The sequence below is a fragment of the Drosophila obscura genome, unplaced genomic scaffold (genome assembly GCF_018151105.1).
Source record: "Drosophila obscura isolate BZ-5 IFL unplaced genomic scaffold, ASM1815110v1 contig_179, whole genome shotgun sequence".
Lineage (NCBI taxonomy): Eukaryota > Metazoa > Arthropoda > Insecta > Diptera > Drosophilidae > Drosophila > Drosophila obscura.
This window is the reverse complement of record NW_024542766.1, coordinates 5259331-5279112: the sequence shown is the minus strand read 5'-3', so window position 1 is coordinate 5279112 and position 19782 is coordinate 5259331. Positions and strand designations below refer to the sequence as shown.

At 45.8% G+C, this 19782-nt stretch overlaps 10 protein-coding genes and 1 non-coding gene across 13 annotated transcripts; 5 read left to right on the top strand and 6 right to left on the bottom strand.

Moving 5' to 3' along the window:
• Positions 1 to 43: 43 nt before the first annotated feature.
• LOC111064683 lies at positions 44 to 993 on the bottom strand. Its single transcript, XM_022352437.2, has 2 exons — positions 705 to 993; positions 44 to 635 (listed from the first exon to the last, which is right to left on the bottom strand). The coding sequence occupies exons 1-2, from the start codon at positions 821 to 823 to the stop codon at positions 83 to 85; spliced, it is 672 nt and encodes a 223-aa protein (XP_022208129.1). The 5' UTR covers positions 824 to 993; the 3' UTR covers positions 44 to 82.
• On the top strand, positions 920 to 1760 carry LOC111064685. The gene is made up of 2 exons (XM_022352438.2): positions 920 to 1369; positions 1430 to 1760. The coding sequence occupies exons 1-2, from the start codon at positions 1151 to 1153 to the stop codon at positions 1709 to 1711; spliced, it is 501 nt and encodes a 166-aa protein (XP_022208130.1). The 5' UTR covers positions 920 to 1150; the 3' UTR covers positions 1712 to 1760.
• On the bottom strand, positions 1703 to 2257 carry LOC111064687 (dolichyl-diphosphooligosaccharide--protein glycosyltransferase subunit DAD1). The gene is given in 2 exon segments (XM_022352440.2): positions 1703 to 1908; positions 1910 to 2257. Coding segments are annotated over 2 exon segments (339 nt in total). The 5' UTR covers positions 2126 to 2257; the 3' UTR covers positions 1703 to 1785.
• A 22-nt stretch (positions 2258 to 2279) lies between these two features.
• Positions 2280 to 7707, top strand: LOC111064679 (proton-coupled amino acid transporter 1). 3 transcript variants are annotated; one of them, XM_022352432.2, is made up of 7 exons: positions 2281 to 2371; positions 2595 to 2900; positions 3013 to 3082; positions 4137 to 4314; positions 4367 to 5288; positions 5361 to 5533; positions 5597 to 7707. In XM_022352432.2, the coding sequence occupies exons 4-7, from the start codon at positions 4173 to 4175 to the stop codon at positions 5839 to 5841; spliced, it is 1482 nt and encodes a 493-aa protein (XP_022208124.1). In that variant the 5' UTR covers positions 2281 to 2371; positions 2595 to 2900; positions 3013 to 3082; positions 4137 to 4172; the 3' UTR covers positions 5842 to 7707. The 3 variants fall into 3 exon arrangements, with proteins under 3 accessions (XP_022208123.1, XP_022208122.1, XP_022208124.1); XM_022352431.2 differs by lacking the exon at positions 3013 to 3082 and having other exon boundaries at positions 2280 to 2371; positions 4379 to 5288; XM_022352430.2 differs by lacking the exon at positions 3013 to 3082 and having other exon boundaries at positions 2280 to 2371.
• LOC111064686 lies at positions 6630 to 7142 on the bottom strand. Its single transcript, XM_022352439.2, has one exon. It carries the CDS (start codon positions 7074 to 7076, stop codon positions 6645 to 6647), a length of 432 nt encoding a protein of 143 aa, XP_022208131.2. The 5' UTR covers positions 7077 to 7142; the 3' UTR covers positions 6630 to 6644.
• On the top strand, positions 7611 to 7707 carry LOC121403994. Its single transcript, XR_005967640.1, has one exon. It is a non-coding gene; the product is annotated as a U6atac minor spliceosomal RNA (small nuclear RNA).
• Positions 7708 to 8565: 858 nt separating this feature from the next.
• Positions 8566 to 10960, bottom strand: LOC111064678. Its single transcript, XM_022352428.2, has 2 exons — positions 10062 to 10960; positions 8566 to 10000 (listed from the first exon to the last, which is right to left on the bottom strand). Exons 1-2 carry the CDS (start codon positions 10881 to 10883, stop codon positions 8897 to 8899), a joined length of 1926 nt encoding a protein of 641 aa, XP_022208120.2. The 5' UTR covers positions 10884 to 10960; the 3' UTR covers positions 8566 to 8896.
• A 19-nt stretch (positions 10961 to 10979) lies between these two features.
• Positions 10980 to 11451, bottom strand: LOC111064689. The gene is made up of 2 exons (XM_022352443.2): positions 11347 to 11451; positions 10980 to 11282 (listed from the first exon to the last, which is right to left on the bottom strand). The coding sequence occupies exons 1-2, from the start codon at positions 11354 to 11356 to the stop codon at positions 11023 to 11025; spliced, it is 270 nt and encodes an 89-aa protein (XP_022208135.1). The 5' UTR covers positions 11357 to 11451; the 3' UTR covers positions 10980 to 11022.
• Positions 11452 to 13473: 2022 nt separating this feature from the next.
• Positions 13474 to 13978, bottom strand: LOC111064688. Its single transcript, XM_022352442.2, has 2 exons — positions 13874 to 13978; positions 13474 to 13790 (listed from the first exon to the last, which is right to left on the bottom strand). Exons 1-2 carry the CDS (start codon positions 13881 to 13883, stop codon positions 13525 to 13527), a joined length of 276 nt encoding a protein of 91 aa, XP_022208134.1. The 5' UTR covers positions 13884 to 13978; the 3' UTR covers positions 13474 to 13524.
• Positions 13979 to 14928: 950 nt separating this feature from the next.
• LOC111064677 (TRIO and F-actin-binding protein-like) lies at positions 14929 to 18680 on the top strand. Its single transcript, XM_041592413.1, has 2 exons — positions 14929 to 17778; positions 18615 to 18680. The coding sequence occupies exons 1-2, from the start codon at positions 14929 to 14931 to the stop codon at positions 18678 to 18680; spliced, it is 2916 nt and encodes a 971-aa protein (XP_041448347.1).
• On the top strand, positions 18322 to 19776 carry LOC111064682. Its single transcript, XM_022352436.2, has 2 exons — positions 18322 to 19167; positions 19231 to 19776. The coding sequence occupies exons 1-2, from the start codon at positions 18855 to 18857 to the stop codon at positions 19716 to 19718; spliced, it is 801 nt and encodes a 266-aa protein (XP_022208128.2). The 5' UTR covers positions 18322 to 18854; the 3' UTR covers positions 19719 to 19776.
• The last annotated feature ends 6 nt before the right edge of the window (positions 19777 to 19782 follow it).

The following is a 19782-nucleotide window of genomic DNA, read 5'->3' as shown; positions in this document are numbered from 1 at the left end:
GTCTATCGATACTTCAGTTAAATTGAAAAATGCAGTTGGATTAATAGAAACTTTTTGACTATTATTTAACAAAACAAAGCAATTAAAAGTCGATTCGCTGCGGCATATGATCCTGTTCCAGCTGATACTCGATCTCCTTCATGCGCAGCATCACACTAAAGTTCTGCTTTTCCTGCTTGTATGTCAAGTACATGGCCAGGAAAGCCTGGAAGGCTATAATGGTAGCCAGTGAGGGTACTAAGGGACGCGTAATTTGTCGCCACAGCATAAACACTTCCTTGGGGCTCTCCGTAATCGAAGGAAGCCGGTATGTGTAACAGCGGGTGGCGAACATAAATGCTGCAAAGGGCGCCAGTATCGTGGGGTACACGATCCCGAGACTTGTTTGGAACGCTGCACTTCGTACTTGTCTGCAAATGGGGCACTCGCCCAGCGGATCCAACAGTATGGGGCGCTGTATGAAGAACTTGTGCGTGAGCATGGTGAATATGGCGGGTACGACCACAATTGGCATATAACTGGACAGCCGTCCATGGCTGCCGAGCCGCAATTTGGTGCGGTAGTGATTATTGATATAGGCGCCAGTTGCAGCAGCCACAGCACTCAGAATCCCAGGCGTATAGCGCAGGGACCATCTGTAGAGAAGGGTTTTGTTTAGTTGTTAGGTAAGCGGTAAGCTACACACATGTGTGTTCGACACGTACACCTCTCCAATCTTGTCCCACGCTGTGATTATCTTCCATTGGTACTTTAAGGCCTGATCTTCGGAGATTACAACGGCATCTTCGGGTAACAGCTCGTGCTTTGCGCGCGACAATGCCATTTTATTTGTAATAAATAAAACTATTTAGCGGCAGACAACAGCTGTTGCACCAGTTTATGGCAGTGTTGTGAAGCAGACAAACCGGTGTTGCAGTTCCAAATACAATTATTGCTGTAGTTTTTGAGTTAGAACTCTTATCACAGATTTTCATTCTTTTAAGATAATTGTGATTCATTTCACTCTCACATTTCGGTTAAGTTCCCTCCGCACTATATAATATATGTAAACGCACAAACTAAATGTGCCTTTCCTGAAATGTTGTTGTAGACACAGTGTTGCAAAACCTGTAAATCACTGTGGCTTGTCGTGCCTTGGCTTGTTTTGAAAATGCCTCAAAAACGAAAATTTCGAGGAAATCCTAATCCAGATCGGCCAAAGTCGCCGTCACACGCAACCGCCGTGGAGCCCAACAATGTGTTTGCTCATCCCGCTTTGAATTCTGCTGTGCGCTCGCAGGAGGAAATAGCACGCATGGCAAAAGATATTCGGACTGCCATTGAAGACTTGAATCTCACGCCGCAGACCCAGGCTGCAGTGGCTCCAAAGGTGAGGGTGTAGTGCCATAAAATAAACGGTGCCATTGTTAAACGTTCCAAATTCTAATAGATTACCCAAAAGATGAACTTTCTACCAGACGAAGCTGTCTTCAAGGGTTTAGTTCCTCTAAACGTCAACGAATCGATACTGCCGCCCCAGAAGATGGGACGCAAGCCGTCAAAGAGTAAACATTCCAAGGAGAATAGAGCAAGGACTGCAGAGCCGGAACTTGAGGACTATGTGCAGCCAATAGCGCCCAGGCAAATGATTATACCAGAGCCAGAGCTTCATTTGGAGTATAAACCGGAGCCGTACAACTTTCTCGAGGCGTACAAGAAACTCTTCAAATAAAGTTATAATTTATTTTACGATACATTAATATATGCGAATGGTGGAGCACTACACATGTTGTTGTTTTCGTCCATTTAACCGATAAAGTTCATCACCACCAAATGCAGAATCACATGGGCAAAGATGAAGTCAGCAAAGCCACGCTCCGGCGAGATGCCTGCGAACACGGCCTTGTTCTGCGGATTGGCCTGGAGACGAGAGGCACACTCCCAGGACGAAGCAACTGACGGTGCTGATGAAGCCGGACAGGAACGAGTTGAACGGAAAGGTGCCCACCAGGCAGCAGTAAACAAACTGTATGATGCCGGTCAACAGAATGTAGCACAGGTAGATGTCCACCAGCTTGAGCTTCTTTGTGGTGTTCTGCACATAGTCGTTGTAGAACTTGGATATGACGCCGGTGATTTCGACCATCTTGCTGGTGTTTTTTTGTTCAAGTGTTTTACACGGCAATTGAACGAAAAAGTCGAATTTTTATTAAATTCGCCCAGACACGTCACGAATAGAGCTGACAAACAATCGATGGTTTATGGAATTGTGCGATAGATCGATGGTTTGAACCATTTTGCAGCACTAGCATGGAAAATTGTGCCACAAGCGATTTCGATTGTTCAGCGATAGTTGTTGATTTAATTGGCAGAGCAGATTAGGTGGTCGCAGGTATAATAATTAATGTAAACTGATTCAAAACATGATTCGTAACGTATGCAAATGAAAGTGTGTGATGTGTTTGGTGACAATAACAAAAAACACTAGCCTAACTGATGTTGCTGGCTGAAAAGCGTTGCAAGCTGTTACCAGAAATTGGTTTTCATGAATGAAAATATAGTGGGATGACAACGTGAACTCATTGTTGTTGCTTTCTTGTTGCTTGGATTTACAGATTCACAGATCGAAATCCCATAGGTAGCACATGCACGCGATTTACGCCCACTGACTGGCACACGCATCCCCCACACTGCACCGAACACCTCACATGGGGAATCACCTGGAATCTTGGAGTACTTGAATTTTAATTTGATTTTGCACCCAGCTATAAATTGGTACCGTACCCTACACGGTGTGACCTTCGCAGGAGTGGGGTCTCGTTTCGTTTCGTTTCGTGTGTTCTTCTGCACCGCTTTCATTGTCAGTGTCAAAGAAGGAAAAATCAATGGAGGACTTGACACCATTAACTAACCTTCAACAGGTAGAAAATGCATACACCATAACATACATACATATGTATATTTGCATGCATTCAATATGATTTAATATATTTTCAGTTGGTTTTCATTCTGTTTAATTATAATTTCTTACAGTTTTAGTTCCAATAATTCCACAATAACTGCTGGGCATTCCCACTATACATATTTTGTGACTTATTCTCCCGTAAGTGAAACAAAAAATAATGCATATCTTTATAATGGCTTTAAGTTTTATGGCGCAAGTGTCGGTGGTGCAAGGTCCGGTGCAGATAAGTGAGATACCCACACCGCGATGCTTTATGGTGCACAAACAAAGCTTAGTTTAATTATGAGGGAGATGTTAGAAAACAGCACCCCAAACGTCTAGCGATAAAGTTGTGGTGGACCTGCAAAGATGCAAGTAAATTAACTTTACCTACTTTAACTTATCTCTAATGTGTATCTAAATCTCTGCTAGAACGTTTTCGCGGCTCATGGCCATTCTTTCGTTTTCTTTTGCTCTCAAAAAACCATATTCCCGCTTGTGTATACTTTATCGGAAGTATTGAATAACGCTTAGTGACAGAAATTGTACAAAACAAAAAAAAAAGCTCCTGCTGAATCAACAATGCTAAAAATATGGGTGGATATTTGATAACTTGTTTGGATATACATATTATATAATTGCGGTGGTATACTGATGCATCGGTGGCCTGGCTTGATAATATGTAGGTCTTATCGCGCCCCTGGTAGAGCTTGTTTTTGTGTTTTCGAGCTTGGCATAGCTATACGGAAACTGAGTCACTGGACTCGAAAAATTTGATATCGATTTGTGGATGCATGGGGCGGGAGGTTTTTATATCAGGCCGAACCTCGAGTCGAGTCAAGTCCAAGGCTGCGGCTGCGACTGCGACGACGACGGCGACTGCGCCTGTGTGTCTGACTATTTTTTTTTTTGTTTCGAGTGTCTCGAAATTTTCCACTCCCTCCGCTGCTGCACATTGTTCTGCACTATCAGAAAATTTGTTATTATGCCCATGCATTGAAATCGGGGACTAGTGGAACAAAACTGAGTCAGCGGAAAATTTTACAAGTCGAAAAGCGGGCATCATTAACGCACATAGGTTCAGTACGTTCGATGCGACCGAAGAGAGTACATCTACACCGATCATAGTCCCAGTGCCAGTGCCAGTGCCAGTCGCAGTCCCAGTCGCTCTCAATTGATCAACTTAACGCATCAGTTCGTACGTCTCTTATAGATTCCGATTCCGGAGAGTGCGGCACACAAGAAAAAGATGACAGAACGCCAACCGTTGCTGCTCCAAAGCGATGCATCCGATTATGAGGGTAGCCGGGGGGGCGGACCAGCACGACCGGCCCGCAGCTCACCGCCTGACAACACGCTGGTTAATGTGCACAGCGAGGACAGCATGGCAGGTAAGTGCGTGCCAAAGGTGCAATGGTTCGAATGAAGAGTTCACCCCCACAGTGCATGCGGCAGCCTTGGGATCGGCCTCGGGATCCGGTGATGATGATCAGTCGACGGCTGTGGACAAGGCCAGCTACAATCCCACACTCCATCGCACGCTGGAACATCCCACATCCAACTCGGAGACGCTGGTGCATCTGCTGAAGGGCAACATTGGCACTGGCATTCTGGCCATGCCGGATGCCTTCAAGAATGCCGGCCTCTATGTGGGTCTCTTTGGCACCCTGATTATGGGCGTCATTTGCACGCACTGCATGCACATGCTGGTCAACTGCTCCCACGAGCTGTGCCGGCGGCTGCAGCAGCCGGCCCTGGACTTCTCGGATGTGGCCTACTGCAGCTTCGAGACGGGGCCATTGGGTCTGCGGCGATACTCTCTACTGGCCAGGCGGATCGTTACCACGTTTCTGTTCATCACACAGATTGGCTTCTGCTGCGTCTACTTTCTGTTTGTCGCACTGAACATTAAGGATGTGATGGATCACTATTACAAGATCGATGTGCACATCTATTTGCTGATTATGCTGATGCCCATGATTGTGCTGAATCTGGTGCGAAATCTCAAGTATCTGACGCCCGTTTCACTGATTGCGGCCATACTCACGGTGGCCGGATTGGCCATTACCTTCTCGTATATGCTGCACGATCTGCCCGATGTGCATACGGTCAAGCCGGTGGCCACATGGGCCACACTGCCTCTCTATTTTGGCACCGCCATCTACGCCTTTGAGGGCATCGGTGTGGTGCTGCCGCTTGAGAACAATATGCGCACGCCCGATGACTTTGGCGGCACCACGGGCGTCCTCAACACGGGCATGGTTGTCGTCGCCTGCCTGTACACATCTGTGGGCTTCTTTGGCTACCTGAAGTACGGCGAAGATGTCAAGGGCAGCGTTACACTTAATCTGCCGCAGGGCGATGGGTGAGTTGCCAAAAAAAAACTTTCCATTCACCATTCCCTCATTGTCCCTCATACTCTTATACTCTCTTGCAGTCTCTCGCAGCTGGTGCGGCTCAGCATGGCCGTGGCCATCTTCCTCTCGTATACGCTGCAGTTTTATGTGCCCGTAAATATCGTCGAGCCGTTTGTGCGCAGCCATTTTGACACTACGCGCGCCAAGGACTTGTCAGCGACTATTCTGCGCGTGGTGCTGGTCACTTTTACTTGTACGTATCAATGTAAATCGTTTTCGATTTTCCCTCCTCTAATTTGGTTCTTGCTTTACACAGTTTTGTTGGCCACCTGCATTCCCAATCTGGGCTCCATCATTTCGTTGGTGGGCGCTGTCAGCAGCTCGGCACTGGCTCTCATTGCGCCGCCTATCATTGAGATTATTACGTTCTATCATGTGGGCTATGGCCGCTACAATTGGATGCTATGGAAGGACTTTCTCATCCTAATTTTTGGACTGTGTGGCTTTGTCTTTGGCACTTGGGCAAGCTTGGCTCAAATTTTAAACGACAGAACCCATTAGATATGGCTAACATGAAAGTGGTGTGCGAATTTACGAATGACGAAGGCTTTATGTAGAGAATTTCACGCAAGTCTCTACGATTAGTTATACAATTAGGTTGTTTCTCCATCCCCAACACCACCCCAACCCCCCACCTTTTTTTGTTTTAAACGGGTATCCGGACCCCGTGGCGGTGCTCAAATATGTTTCTATTTATTTTGTTTGTCCACGAATTATGTGCAATTCTGTGTTATCAATTAGCTACAATTCTTGTACCAGACAATAACTAGCATTTTAAGTATAGATTTTTATATATACCTATACCTACATATATACATATGTAGGTTTTCTCTTGCTTGATTTAGTATATTAGTTTGAATGAGGATTTGATTTTATTCGAGGACCGCAACGCACAATGCCAAAAGTGATTTTGTTGTCGTAGTATTCTTAAATAAATTATTGTTTAGATTTTACTAACTGCATCATCCCCCCCCGACCACCACCACGCCCCAGTAGTCTTAATACTAGGTTCAGGGCAGATCATTCCAAAGCAACGGCTAAGACGGCTAACCAGAAGTAGAAAAAACAGAAAATGAATATTATTAGCTATAGCTTTTAACCGCATAATTTTATCGTTATTATGCACTCCATAAAGGGTGCCGTTCCGTTCCCCCAACAAGCTCCTGTATATACATATACGAGTATACGTACTCGGTGTATCCACAAATAATGTTCTTTAATTGTTCAAACACAAGTAACAAATGACAATAATTAATGTAATGTTTATAAAAATCAAACAATATCACGTCTGTTCTTTCACGTCTCTACCACAGCACTGGAACGCGAAGAGGCACTGTTTGTGGGCTAACCAGTCGCAGGGGACGCTCGGCGAGTAAAATCAATCGTTGGGGCTGACGTCTGAGCTGCTTGCTGAGCCGCGCTGGCGCCTGATCGATGGGCTGCACCTCTTCTGCCTCCGGATCGGGTGTAAAGTCCTGCGGCTCATCAGCGCTGGGCAGCTGCTCCACTTGATCGGTGGGAGGCGGGCCATAGGTCTGATCGGGCGGGCCATACGTCTGATCGGGCACACCCTCCTCGAAGGGTGTCTCCGGCTTGAGCTCCTCGGCGGTTGGGTAGGGCGCCGCTGCCTGCTGTTTTTCTAGCCGTTTGCCGGTTCTCGCTGGCTGAGCTCCAATCAATCCCAGAGCCAGCATCAGCACCAGCAAGGCACAGACATTCTTGGCGTAGCTGCACATGGTAGAATTCTGTAATGATTTCGATTTGGTAGACAGACAACCAAACTGTTCGAAAACTCTTCGTTGATTGATATTTTGGTGCTGGAAACTTGCCTATTTATATGCCGAACTTGGGGCTACGTGTTTGGGTTGGTTAATTTTTGGGTGCTAAGACGTGGTCTTAGGCTTAATGGTTAATTATTGAGGGGCCCTTGTATATGAGGTAGGTCGGTCGGTCGGTCATCATGACACGTTGCAGGTCCCCAAAATGGGAAGTCAAGCAAAGCAATTAATTTCAGTGTCAAAAATTATTATTTAAATTATAATTAATACAGCAAAACTATTTTAAAATAGTTAAAATATAATTATAGCCCTTTCGAAAATGCTTCAAATAATTCCCAAGCATTTTTTCTCTATTCAACGCATTTAAATAGCGGCCCTCAGTCAGTCAAACGTTCTGATCCGAGGAAATGCATTGCACATGCGCTTCTAATTCCCAAGTCTTTTTTCTCGGCCGCGCGCGTATATAAGAGTGCTGCCCGTCCGAACATTAGCGTGTTGTTTGGAAGGAGAGCCAGTTAGCACTCCCCTAGACAAGGATGGAACACATAAACGAGCGGCTGGCACATAAGAAAGCCGTTCACCAGTTTTTTTTTCAAGTTTTTATAATTTTAATATTATAAATACATATAACAAATTTATTAACTATCCCCCCAGCTTAAGATAAATCATGCATTCAAATTAATGGTTATAGCCAGAGCAACAAGACCTTCTGTGCTGATTTAAAAATATGAATGCAATTTTTAATGTTTTTTAAAGCTTCTTTAAAATGAATATAGTATTTTAATGATTATATTTATAATTCATATCTAATAATTCTGGGCTGATTTTAAAAATATTAATGCAATTTTTAATGTTTTTTTTAAGCTTCTTTAAAATTAAAATATTAATTTTTAGGATTATAATTATAATTCATATCTGATAATTCTGGGCTGATTTAAAAATATTAATGTTTTTTTAAAGCTTAATTTAAATTAATATATTATTTTTAACGATTTATAATTATAGTTCATATCTGATAATTCTGGGCTGATTTAAAAATATGAATGCAATTTTTAATGTTTTTTAAATTTTTTAAATTAAATTAATAGGCTTCTTTAAAATGAATAAATGTATTTTAAGATTATATTTATAATTCATATCTGATAATTCTGGGCTGATTTAAAAATTGAATGCTATTTTTAATGTTTTTTTAAGCTTCTTTAAAATTAAAATATTATTTTTAATGATTATAATTATAATTCATATCTGATAATTCTGGGCTGATTTAAAAATATTAATGTTTTTTTAGCTTTTTAAATTAATATATTATTTTTAATGATTATTATTATTATTATTATTATTCTCGGGCTGATTTTAAAAATATTAATGCAATTTTCAATGTTTTTTAAAGCTTCTTTTAAATTAAAATATTATTTTTAATGATTATAATTCTAATTCATGTCTGATAAATAGTTTAATGGCAATTTTAATGTCATTTATTTGATGAAAAGCCAAAATTGTTCAATAGTTAAATAATATTATACAATTTTGGTTAAGTCAAAAATGTAAAATAATTCTGTTAATTTTGTTAAAAAACCGAATTTCTCGTAATTCATAAACAATCAAATGCAAAGTTAGCGCAACATTTCCATTCGATTGTTTATGAATTCAGCAATATTCGCATACATTTTGGGTTATTATTTGTTAAATATGTGCCCAATTAATGCACAATGCCATTGATGGGTGCGAAATAACGTTCACCTAATCGATTGTGCACTGTACATTAATGTGGGCGATATTCATTTGCCCAGTGATTTGCCATGGCATTTTCCATTCACCTTTTTGGCATTTGCGAATATGGGCGCCGTCTCACAGGCACAGCCCGGCAGATACGAGAAGAAGGTCTGCTGCAGATTGGTGTAGTTTCTGGTGCGCAGATAATGCATTTCCCGCCAGCAGAGACGCGTCCGTTCCATGACAATCTCGTTGACGTGCTCCTTGAAGCTAAGCCGAAACTTCTGGGCCCGTGCCAGGAACAGGTCATACTCCGTATGGCTAATGCTGCGCCGCTGCTGCTTGGACTCCGAGCGTTGCCCCATCAAAATGGTGTACAGCTCGTGATGCATCTCCGACAGTTGCTGCATTGTGTGCCCCGAGTCACGCAGCTCGGATCGCGTCGCCACCGTATACCGTTTGCCATAGCGCCGCCTAATCCATTCGCGCAGCTCTGGCACCTGGTGGCCATTGTACAGAGTAGCCAGCACAAGTTTCTTGTTCTTTTGCAGTATCCGGAAGGCATCCGCAAGCATGCGGTCCATGAAAACCTCATCGTCGGGATCGAAGTGTTGCTGCTCCCCATAGCTGAGACGCTCCTTTGGCTCGTCACAGTATTTGACAGCCATCAGACTCTTTTCATAGATTCGCCGGACACACTGATTGACGGCATCGTTTATGTGCCATCGTGTGACCATTATGGGCCTCTCTTTTTCGTTGACATTATCCTCTTCGAGGGCTCTTAGCACGGCGCCATCAATGCATTCGCCGGCAGCCAGAGACATCTGGCTGTAGCGGCCAAACAGTCCAATATAATCGAATATGTAGGGCGCATGCAGCTTCGGCCCTTGGAAATAGTTAATGCTCGGTGTGGGTCGCTTCGCATCTTGCCCGCCGCTGAGCCGCAGCACTTGCTCCTGCGGCTCAATGCTGTCGTTCAGCTGCGTTTGCCACTGACGATTGCCGTCCAGTACCATTACGGGCAGCGGTGTGGGACCCAGCAGCTGGCAGGCAGTGCATCCGATTTGCCGAAACGCTGGCACGCCGGGACTCCAGCGATTGTTGCCAAACTTTTGCATATATTTGTGCACATCCAGCTGCAGTTGCTTGGCAATACGTTGCCTCGTTAGCTGTGGCATGGGCAGGAGTAGGGGATTTATCTGTAGATGGAGTAGCTCTGCCCACACTCACCAGCTTTCGCTCTTCATCCAAGTCCAGCATGGCCAGGCACTGCTGACGCTGCTTCTCCAGATACGCCGCACGCTCCAGCGTACGACTCTCCTGATGATATTCACACATGCTAGCAGGCGGCGCTGCTTCGGCACTCCGTCCGCACTCATCTATTCCATCGAAGAGCTTGACAATCTCCTGACTGATCACAGACTTGACGATACGCTTCACCGGATGGAACTCGAAGTCGGCAAACCAGCGATTCTCCGGCTGCTGCGAGTCCTTGCACTCGTTGGGCAAGCGCACCGCGTAGGGCAGCGGTGCGGATAGCAAGTCCCTGCTCTTCTGCTGGGGTCTGCGTTGCTTCTGAAAGTAGGGCAGCACTTTGGAGTCCTGTTTGGTGTCTGCTTTGGCTCTTCTTGCGCTTGGAAACGGCTTTGAGGGCCGCGTACTCAGACGCTTCTCGGGCATGGGAAGTATTTTGTCCAAGGCCTCAATCGTGGCCGGCATATCCAGGTACGCAATGGCCGACAATATGACCTGTTCATTGAGTGTGTACTTCCTGTGCGGACACTGCGATGCGTACAGCAGCGTATACAGAAAATATAGAAAGGCCAAATTGTTGCCCTGACTGAGCTGCATTATCTTGTCCAGGAGGCAACAATCGAGCTGGCCAGAAACGCCCAGGCGCCGCAAGCAATCGTACACCCGATGCGTCGTCTCCTCCTCCAGGTCGTGGCTCAGTTCAGTCTGCAGTTCGCAGGCCGCTTTGATCTGGGCCAGCGAAAAACCCCGATGCCAGGGCGCCACAGGCAGCTCCCCTCCAGTCCCTAGTTTTCCCATTTCAAATTCACACACAACAAAAATGTATAGAAAAAATATGTACGAAAATTTGTGTCACTGCGATGATGTCTAGTTGGATAATGATGCCAAACAGTATTTGGTTTATAGATGCCATCGGCATTTTATTTGTCAAAGTTGCCTAGGGGCATGGGGCATACCATTGCCAGAGGGACCAGTCGACGCATTCGCCAGTCTTGGGATCGAATCCCTGCTGCTGGCATGCCGCGAGCACGGCATTGCCGGAGCTATCGCAGACCCAGTAATGGGTGGGATCCCAGTAGTCGCGGCTCACGAGTCCGGCACGTCCAACGCAGTCGGGTTTGCCGTCGCCATCAGGATTGCAAATAGATGCGGCAAAGGACACTCCCACGAGCAGCGCCAGGCACAGGAAAACAAGAGCTGCATCGAGGGAAACGTCATGAGGTATTGCTGGTACTCACTGGTGGCTGGGCCTGCGACTTACCGGCTTTCATTTTGGTCTTCGGAATGTTTCTTTCCCCAACTGATACGCTGTCTTATATAGTCGGCAGTTACAATTCAACATCCATCCGGCATACGGACACTCACACTTGCTAGTCTAGATAAATTCTATTTTGGCCGTAACATGGAATCGCTTTAAAATAATCTTTGCCTTCAGTTTCGGGCTCGTGGCCCACGTTTGGCTCGTCTGGTTGACGCCATCGTTGGTTATAGGAAGCGTGTGCAATGTTGATACAACTACAGGAATAGTTCTATAGATTCTATATAGATTTTTGCCACAGATTAAGCTGGCAAGTGCTATCATTTTTGCACACAATTCGATCCAAATTACATGCAAACAATTTCATGTTACTGCCAAAATATGAATTATCTACCCAAGAGAGAGAGAGAGAGACTCTGTAAGATAGCGTATCATATCGGGAAACATACAGAAGTATACGCGCCTGTTCCACCCAAATTAAAGCAGCTCTTCCTGTGCCTGGCCCTATTTTTGGCTGTCTCCCATGCCGCGTATAACTGCAGGAGCCCCTAAGCAACTTTGACAAATAAAATGCTGATGGAGTATATAAACTAAATATTGGCTGGTCTTTGTTTTAGCAGCTTTAACCATCTAGGAATCATCAGTTAGACATATGTATCAATTAATTTTAGTTGTTGCAATATGCAAAACATGATTTAATATTATTATAAATAAAAGAAAATAATACCGTACTTATTATTTTATTTATTAACAGTTATAGCCAGCGCAACAAGGCTTTCTGGCTGCCTGGTATGACCTTCATATATTTATAGTGAGATATTTCAATTAACTTTTGTTAACAAATAATGTCGCAATATTTATTTATTATAAAAATGTTCTCATAATCTATCGTGTGGGGATTCGCCTGCCAAACTTTGATTATTTTGCAGTACATGTGTCAAGTAGATACAGATACAGATACACTCGTACTATCTATCTCATTTTATAGATATTCTCTGTTTAACTTTATTTTTTATACCCGTACTCAACACAGAGTTAAGGGGTTTATTAGATTTGTGGTAAAAGTGGATGTGTGCAACGCAGAGAAGGAAACGTTTCCGAACCCATAAAGTATATACATATATTCTTGATCAGCATCAATAGCCGAGTCGATATAGCCATGTCCGTCTGTCTGTCTGTCGTCTGTCTGTCTGTCTGTCTGTCTGTCTGTCCGTCTTGTTGAGCGCCTAGATCTCAGAGACTTTAAGAGCTAGGGCAACCAAATTTGATTTCCATACTCATGTGATATCCCACTGTACAAATGTATTTCAAAATTTCGCCCCGCCCCCTTCCGCCCCACAAAGGACGAAAATCTGTGGCAGGCATATTTTTAAAGATACTATAAAACTAAAAACGCAGTATCGTAGAGAATGCCTATATCTATTGCCGAATCTGAATCAGATCAGATCATAATTATAGCCAGAATGAAGAAATTTAATTTTTAGTTGCTTCCCCCGCCTCCGCCAGCCAGAGACACGATGCTCATTCTCTTTCTCGCTCGCACACTCTGCCGCGTTCAGTGCGCGAGCAACCCCTAGCGTAAATGATGTAGAATCTAAATGGTTCATGTACAATCTACATGTTAGATGTATAGTATACATTGTAGACGTAGATAACAGATGTAGCAAAAAAATGTAAAATGTAAAATTGTTTTTTAATTTTTAAATTCTAAAAAATCATAAGCTCAAAAATGTATATACTGACTGGGTACAAGTAGAGTCGCGTCCCCACGTTGCGACTCACACGTTCCTTCTCGTTTTTAATTAAAAGCGGAGACAATACTTTCATACCAAAACAGCACTGCCAAGGGCAACATCTCGACAGAAAACAAGGAAAATGCTTGTCACAATTACCCAATAGTTAGAAAAATGCATGAAGGAAGGAAAGGAAGGAGGCTTGCCAAAAATTTGAAAGCAACAAAAGCCCAATGTACATATCCTCATGGTAGTCCCCGAATCAGTTCTGTTGCTACATTCCAATAATTCTATCTGTGTCTATAAATGCCTCCATTGACCCTCCATGGCATTTATGTCACATTCTTTTACAAGAGGAGTGTTTGAATCCACTTTGAAATCAAAGCCCATCGCTGTATAATTTTCTTTTCACATTTTATTCTTATTTTTGTTTTGTTTTCATTGCTGCTTAGGGGCATGGTGCATACCATTGCCACTCCGACCAGTCGACGCAAGCCTGAGACACGGGATCGTATCCTGTCTGATTGCAAAGCTTGACATCGGGCTCACCAGCCGTGGAGCACAGCCAGTAGCGGGTTGGATCCCAGAAGTTGCGGAATTGTTTGCCAACGTTGCCCGCGCAATCGGGCTTGCCATTGCCATCGGGATTGCAGTCGCTATCGGCATAGCAGATAGCCACGAACAGGGCCACGGCCAGGAGCAGGAATACTAGAGCTGCAGGTATAAAGCAATTTTCAATCAGTTTTCGATTCCTCTTTTGTTTTTATTATTGGTTTTTGGTTGAACTAAACACCTACCGGCTTTCATGTTGAATGATACTCGTACGAATGTGAATTGAAACTGCAAATGTTCCACATTTTATACCCGAGCGCTCCTCCACACCTGATACCGTGGTATCTGCATGGGCCCGCTCCTTGATAATTTCTATTTTGGGTGTATGTACACTCTCAGTTCAAGCATTCAAAATTAATCACACTATGTATCGCTCACTACCGGCATTAGTGTCTCGGATGTGGTATGTTACCCGCTCCCCGATTGACGCAGTCTGCAGATATGGCTGTACACATGTATGTGTGTGTGTGTGTGTGTGGGGGGGGGTTTAGCAAGGTCAGTTAGGATCCACCTTTAGTAGAATTGTTTCTAAGTTTAAAGAACTTTCTCAAGCACTTGGCATTGGCACTGGCATTCCCAGGGGCATATAAGGGCATACTTCTGGGGGAATTATTTTGGTAAACTAAATCGTTATAATTATTAAATATTACACGGCCTTTTGTACCGACCAATAGGAGCATGTAAAATATCTCTGTATGTCTAGGCTGTTGAAATGTTAATCAATTTTGTGGTTCTTATATCCCAAATCGTACGAGGAGCTCTCCTTTGATCATTGAAAAGGTTTTTGGTGGCTCATGCAACATCTTCGTAATAATCTTTGCTTTTATGTACAGGGCTATGTATAGTGCAGGGCATGTACCTATGTAGGATGTGCTCTGCAATGTTTGCTGCTCCATTTGACAGCATACACAGGAGGAGTCTATCGCAACTGGGTTCCCCTCAAGGGTCTACTTTTTGGGGAATAATTTGGACAAAAAAGATACTCGTACCTTCTGCGTTCTCTGGTAGATGATGACAGAAGATCTTTCTCAAGTCAATTCCCTAGTACTCTGCAGATATTTAAGCGGGGCATAAAGTGTGCGAAATACTTTCCAAAAATTAAATTTGATCTTGCAGAAAATTCCATATAAATATATACCGATTAAAGACAAATGTAACACAGAAACTAATGTCACTTTCATTCAGTGTTTTTTTTGTGGCCAAACGATGTGTTAAAATTGAAAGTAAATTATTTCTGGAAATGGAGCCGGGTGCGCCGCTGGTTGTGCAGTCAGAAGACGCCCAGGGTCAGCATACCATCGTGATACGCATCGTGCAGCCGCCACAGGGCGCAATTGGACCGACACAGTGCATGCCCATATCCGTGCAAGCGATTCCCATGTACACCATGATGCAGACGCAGCCACAGTCGTTGTCAGCGCTGCCCAGTAATCCGAATTATTCATCGAGGATGTCGCAGAGGCAATCCAAAACCAGAGCGCAGAGACCGCCGCAAAGTCAACCATCCGTACAGGCCTATTGTTGTGAGTGTTCCACGGAGGAGGATCTGGCCATGCCCACAGGCAGAGACGGAGGCCGATCCAATGGCAACCGAAGGTGCAGACAGGTGTGCTATAAAGTGGAGTACATGCTGTGTCCAGAGGATGCCATATATTGCAATCAGTTCAGTGACGTGCGCGGCGGCACATCGTCCAGTTGCCTTCAGTCCTGTGACGATACCGATCAGGATGACTCACAGGCGGAACAGGATTGCAACAATCCAATGGGAAATATACCACGCAAATGCAAGTTCCAGTGCGAGAGCCAACCGAATCCACAGGAGGAGGGCACAGTGCCAGACAAGAGCGACGATCAGGCCATCAAAGTTGAGCCAAGCGAGCAGAGTCAGAGCCAAGAAATGCTCGATAGCGATGCTGATCAAATGGAGCAGAAGACCGAAGATGCCTACCGCAGGGATCAGAGCACCAATACAAATACACAGGAATGCCCAGCAGCCCCGGATCTGGAGTACATAAAGGCGATCTGCGAGTCGCTGGGTCGGGCCATGGTTGCCTGTGCCACGGCGGCTGTGGAGGCAGCGGGAAAGTTGCCCCCCAATATGGGGCATGGTCGTTCCGCCAGCAACTGGGTAACCCGCGAGTCGAGCTACTTTATGGAACAGACACCGGAGGCAACGGAACCATTCGAATCGAGATCCTGGGGGGACAGCCAGCCGAGCATCAGGACGGAGCGTATCAACCCACAGCTGTCCATTGGACAAGAAGAAGCTCCCACAGATGCTGCGGCAGAGAACAGCTTAGCGGCATCCATGGCCAAGAAGTCAGGGGACAGCCCAGGGAAAAGTTCTTCGTTCACTTTAAGATCGATACAGCAGCAGTTGGACGTGACGGATTCACGATTTGGGGCCAGGCAACCGTCCACCCGGTCGGAATCGAAGGTAACACCAGACGACACCACAAAGTCGACACGATGTTCGGATGGGAGTGCTAAGGGAAGGAGGAGTGCGCGTGGTTCCACCCAGAGTAACAGACCTTCAGCCCCTGCTGCGAAACGGAAGAGTTTTGGCTCTGCCAGTGCTGCGGACAAGAAGAAGTCTCCTCGTGGCTCTGCCAGTGCTACAGACGAGAAGAAGTCTCCTCGTGGCTCTGCCAGTGCTTTAGCTGTACCCACAACCAGTGCTAACGAGCAGAAGAGTTATTTAGCCAGTGCTGCCAAGCGGCCGAGTTCTCGCCGTGGCTCACTGAGTGCTGCGGAGAAGAAGAAGTCTCCCCGTGTCTCACTCAGTGCTACGGGCGAGAAGAAGTCTCCCCGTGTCTCACTCACTGCTGCGGACAGGAAGAAGTCTCCCCGTGTCTCACTCAGTGGCACAGAACGAAAGAGTTCTTCTCGCGATAACATCAAGGGTGCCAAATCTTCAGGCATGGCTGCGGAACAGAAGAGTTCTGCTCGAGGCTCAGCCACTGCTTCAGAGGGGAAGTGCGGAAGTACTCGTTGCTCGCATCGGTGTGCTGTACCTGAGGAACCAAAGAGTTCACCGCCTGGCTCCATCCACAGTTTAGGCAATGCTGCCGAAGAGAAGGATTCCCCCCGTGAATCCATTCGGAGTGGCAAATCCTCAGCCAGTGTTGCAGAACGGAAGAACTTTCCTCGTACCTCAGCCACTGCTTCACAACGGACGTGCGGGAGTGCTACTTGCTCAATTCGGAAGGCTGTACCTGTAGCTTCAACCAGTGATGCGGAACAGAAGAGTTCTCCCTCAGGCTCCATCCACAGTGTACAGAATGCTGACCATGCTGCGGAAGAGAAGAATTCCCCCCGTGAATCCATTCGGAGTGAACAATCTACAGCCAGTGCTGCAGAACGGAAGGATTCAATCGCTGGCTCCATCTACAGTAAAAAATCTTCAGGCAATGCTGCAGAACAAAAGGATTCCCCCCGTGAATCCATTCGGAGTGGCAAATCCATAGCCAGTGTTACGGAACGGAAGAATTCCCCCCGTGAATCCATTCTGAGTGGCAAATCCTCAGCTAGTGTTGCGGAACAGAAGAACATTCCTCGTACCTCAGCCACTGCTTCCCAACGGACGTGCGGGAGTGCTACTTGCTCAATTCGGAGTGCTGTACCTGTAGCTTCAACCAGTGATGCGGAACAGAAGAGTTCTCCCTCAGGCTCCATCCACAGTGTACAGAATGCTGACAATGCTGCGGAAGAGAAGAATTCCCCCCGTGAATCCATTCGGAGTGGCAAATCCATAGCCAGTGTTACGGAACGGAAGAATTCCCCCCGTGAATCCATTAGGAGTGAAAAATCTACAGCCAGTGTTGCAGAACAGAAAAATGCCGGCCTTGTCCCAGCCAGTGATACGGTCCAAAAGAATTCTCCCAGTGGCCCACTTAACGCCACAGAACGGAAAACCACTTCCCGTGCCCAAGGTTTGGCCAACAAGAAAGCAACTTCCGTGGGCAAACTCGGCGGCAATCGCAGTTCCAGGAGCGGCGGCGCCCAAAGCAGCCAACCGCTGGCAAAAGGCAAGACGAGGACATCCAAAGAGCCAAACCAAAGAACATCCTCCAAGGATGGCAAACGGCGAGTATCCACCACATCGTCGGCGAGGAACACGCCGAGCCCCCCGATGTTGAAGCCCCTGAAATGTTGTGTGCCCTGCAAGTACATCAACTATTGCTGCTGTTATATCCCACCACAAAATGCACCGAACCCAGCAGGTAATTGCTGTAGGCCATGGTTTTGTTAGTTCCATTCAATAAACGGAATAAACAACAGACTAAGCAAATATAGAAAATAAATATTCATTCACGGAGCATTGTATTGTTTACCACCGCTGTAATACACGTGTAATTGAGCGACAGGCTTAAGATAACAGAAATCAACTACAAAAAGTTCCAGTAGCGCTTTTGGCATCGAGGCATAGATAAGTCTGGGGAAATGTTTCTATTTCTTTTCAATGTTACTCTTTTTTTCTTTTTTTTTTTTTTGTGATAGCAATTCCGCGAAATATTACCGCAATTCTCAATAGTCTGATAAGACGCTGACACGTTTTTTTGTAGACTACCAACCAGCAGGAAATTTCAGACATTTTGCTAAATGTTTGCCGGAAATTTCATACAACCAGCGTGGCGGGGCGGGGCGGTGCGGTAGAGAGGCGCTAACTGTTTTGGATCTGCGTTCAAAAATTAGACAAACATCTAATGGAATTGGTCTTGTTTGTCGGGCCGGAATGCAACCAACAGAAACGAACACAGCGATAATTTCCTAACGATTCTTAACTATGCTGCGCGACCTGCAATCATTTCCCCTGGTTGCTTCGAGCAGTTTCTCGCTACAGACATCTCTTGATCTACTCTTACACATTAACATGGCCATTTGGATAGCATGTGATTCCATTAAACCATTGACAAATCCCAAAAGCTAAAGCTTCAAGCAGCACCCGCCACCTTCTCCTCCGACTCCTCACACACTGATGAAACCTCTTAAGAAAAAAAAAAAAAGTGAAATTCCAGCAGACGGTCTAGCGAGACTGATTGGCGCAACGAAGCAGACAATTGCCAAAGCACAAAGCACAATTTGTCGCCACTCCAATGCAAGTAATCCCCCAAAAAGGCATTATTATAAAGTCGATGACATCGCTGCCTTGCGAGCTTAGTCATAATGTGGCCCACCAAACGAAAGGTTCAGCCAGCATTGAGCCTTTGGCTTAGTCTGCTCTCAGTGGCTCTGGCAGAGCAGGCAAGCAGCCCGCCTGATCCAGCCAGCAATAGCATAGACTCGGACAGCTCGGCATCAGGCAAAAGTTTCGCCACCCCGGAAGAGTTCTACAGAGGTGGCGGCGACCACTCAGCCGAGTCACAGGCTGCTTCAGGTCTGCACCCATCGTTGGGCAGGTTGGGTGAGAGCCTCAGCGAGGCGTACAGCAAGTGGCGCCAGGGAGCTGCAGCCGGTGCGCAGAAGCGCATTATTGTGGGTAAGTTGCCGAGTTCACAAATGTCTTTTGGCTGCATACAAATGGATCTTTTTATATTATCAGGCCACTATGGAGGCGGTGTAGCATCGCATGGACAGAACCACGTTAGCTTTGAGAGCAATACCCATAATAGCCATCCATATCCCTACGAGTACAACCCGCACGGCCATGGGGGCTCCAATTATGGCAGCTCAAGTGGCGAAGCTGGTGGCATACCATTCGACGTTTATGGATCGCGCCATGGCGCTGGCTTGGGCCATCCGCATTATGCGCCTGCTGGCCCAGAGTATGCCTATCACTATCCTGTGGAGGCACATGATATAGCCGCGCACAAGGGCCAGGGGCATACCGATGTCTCGTCGAAAGCCCTGCTGGCCAAGAGTTTCCTAATACCGCTGGCAAGTGCAGCTGTGCTGGGCATTGCCGCCGCATTGGTAAGCAATCCGCTGCTGCTGCAATTGGGCACTGTCTCCGGACTGGGACAGGCGATAGTTGGCAAACGCAAGCGACGTTCTGTTAGAGCGCCGTATCGAGCATATGACAAATGGTAAACAGAAATGCGGGCTAAAGGGTAACTCATTAAATTCATTCAATAAATATGCCATTCATAGCAGA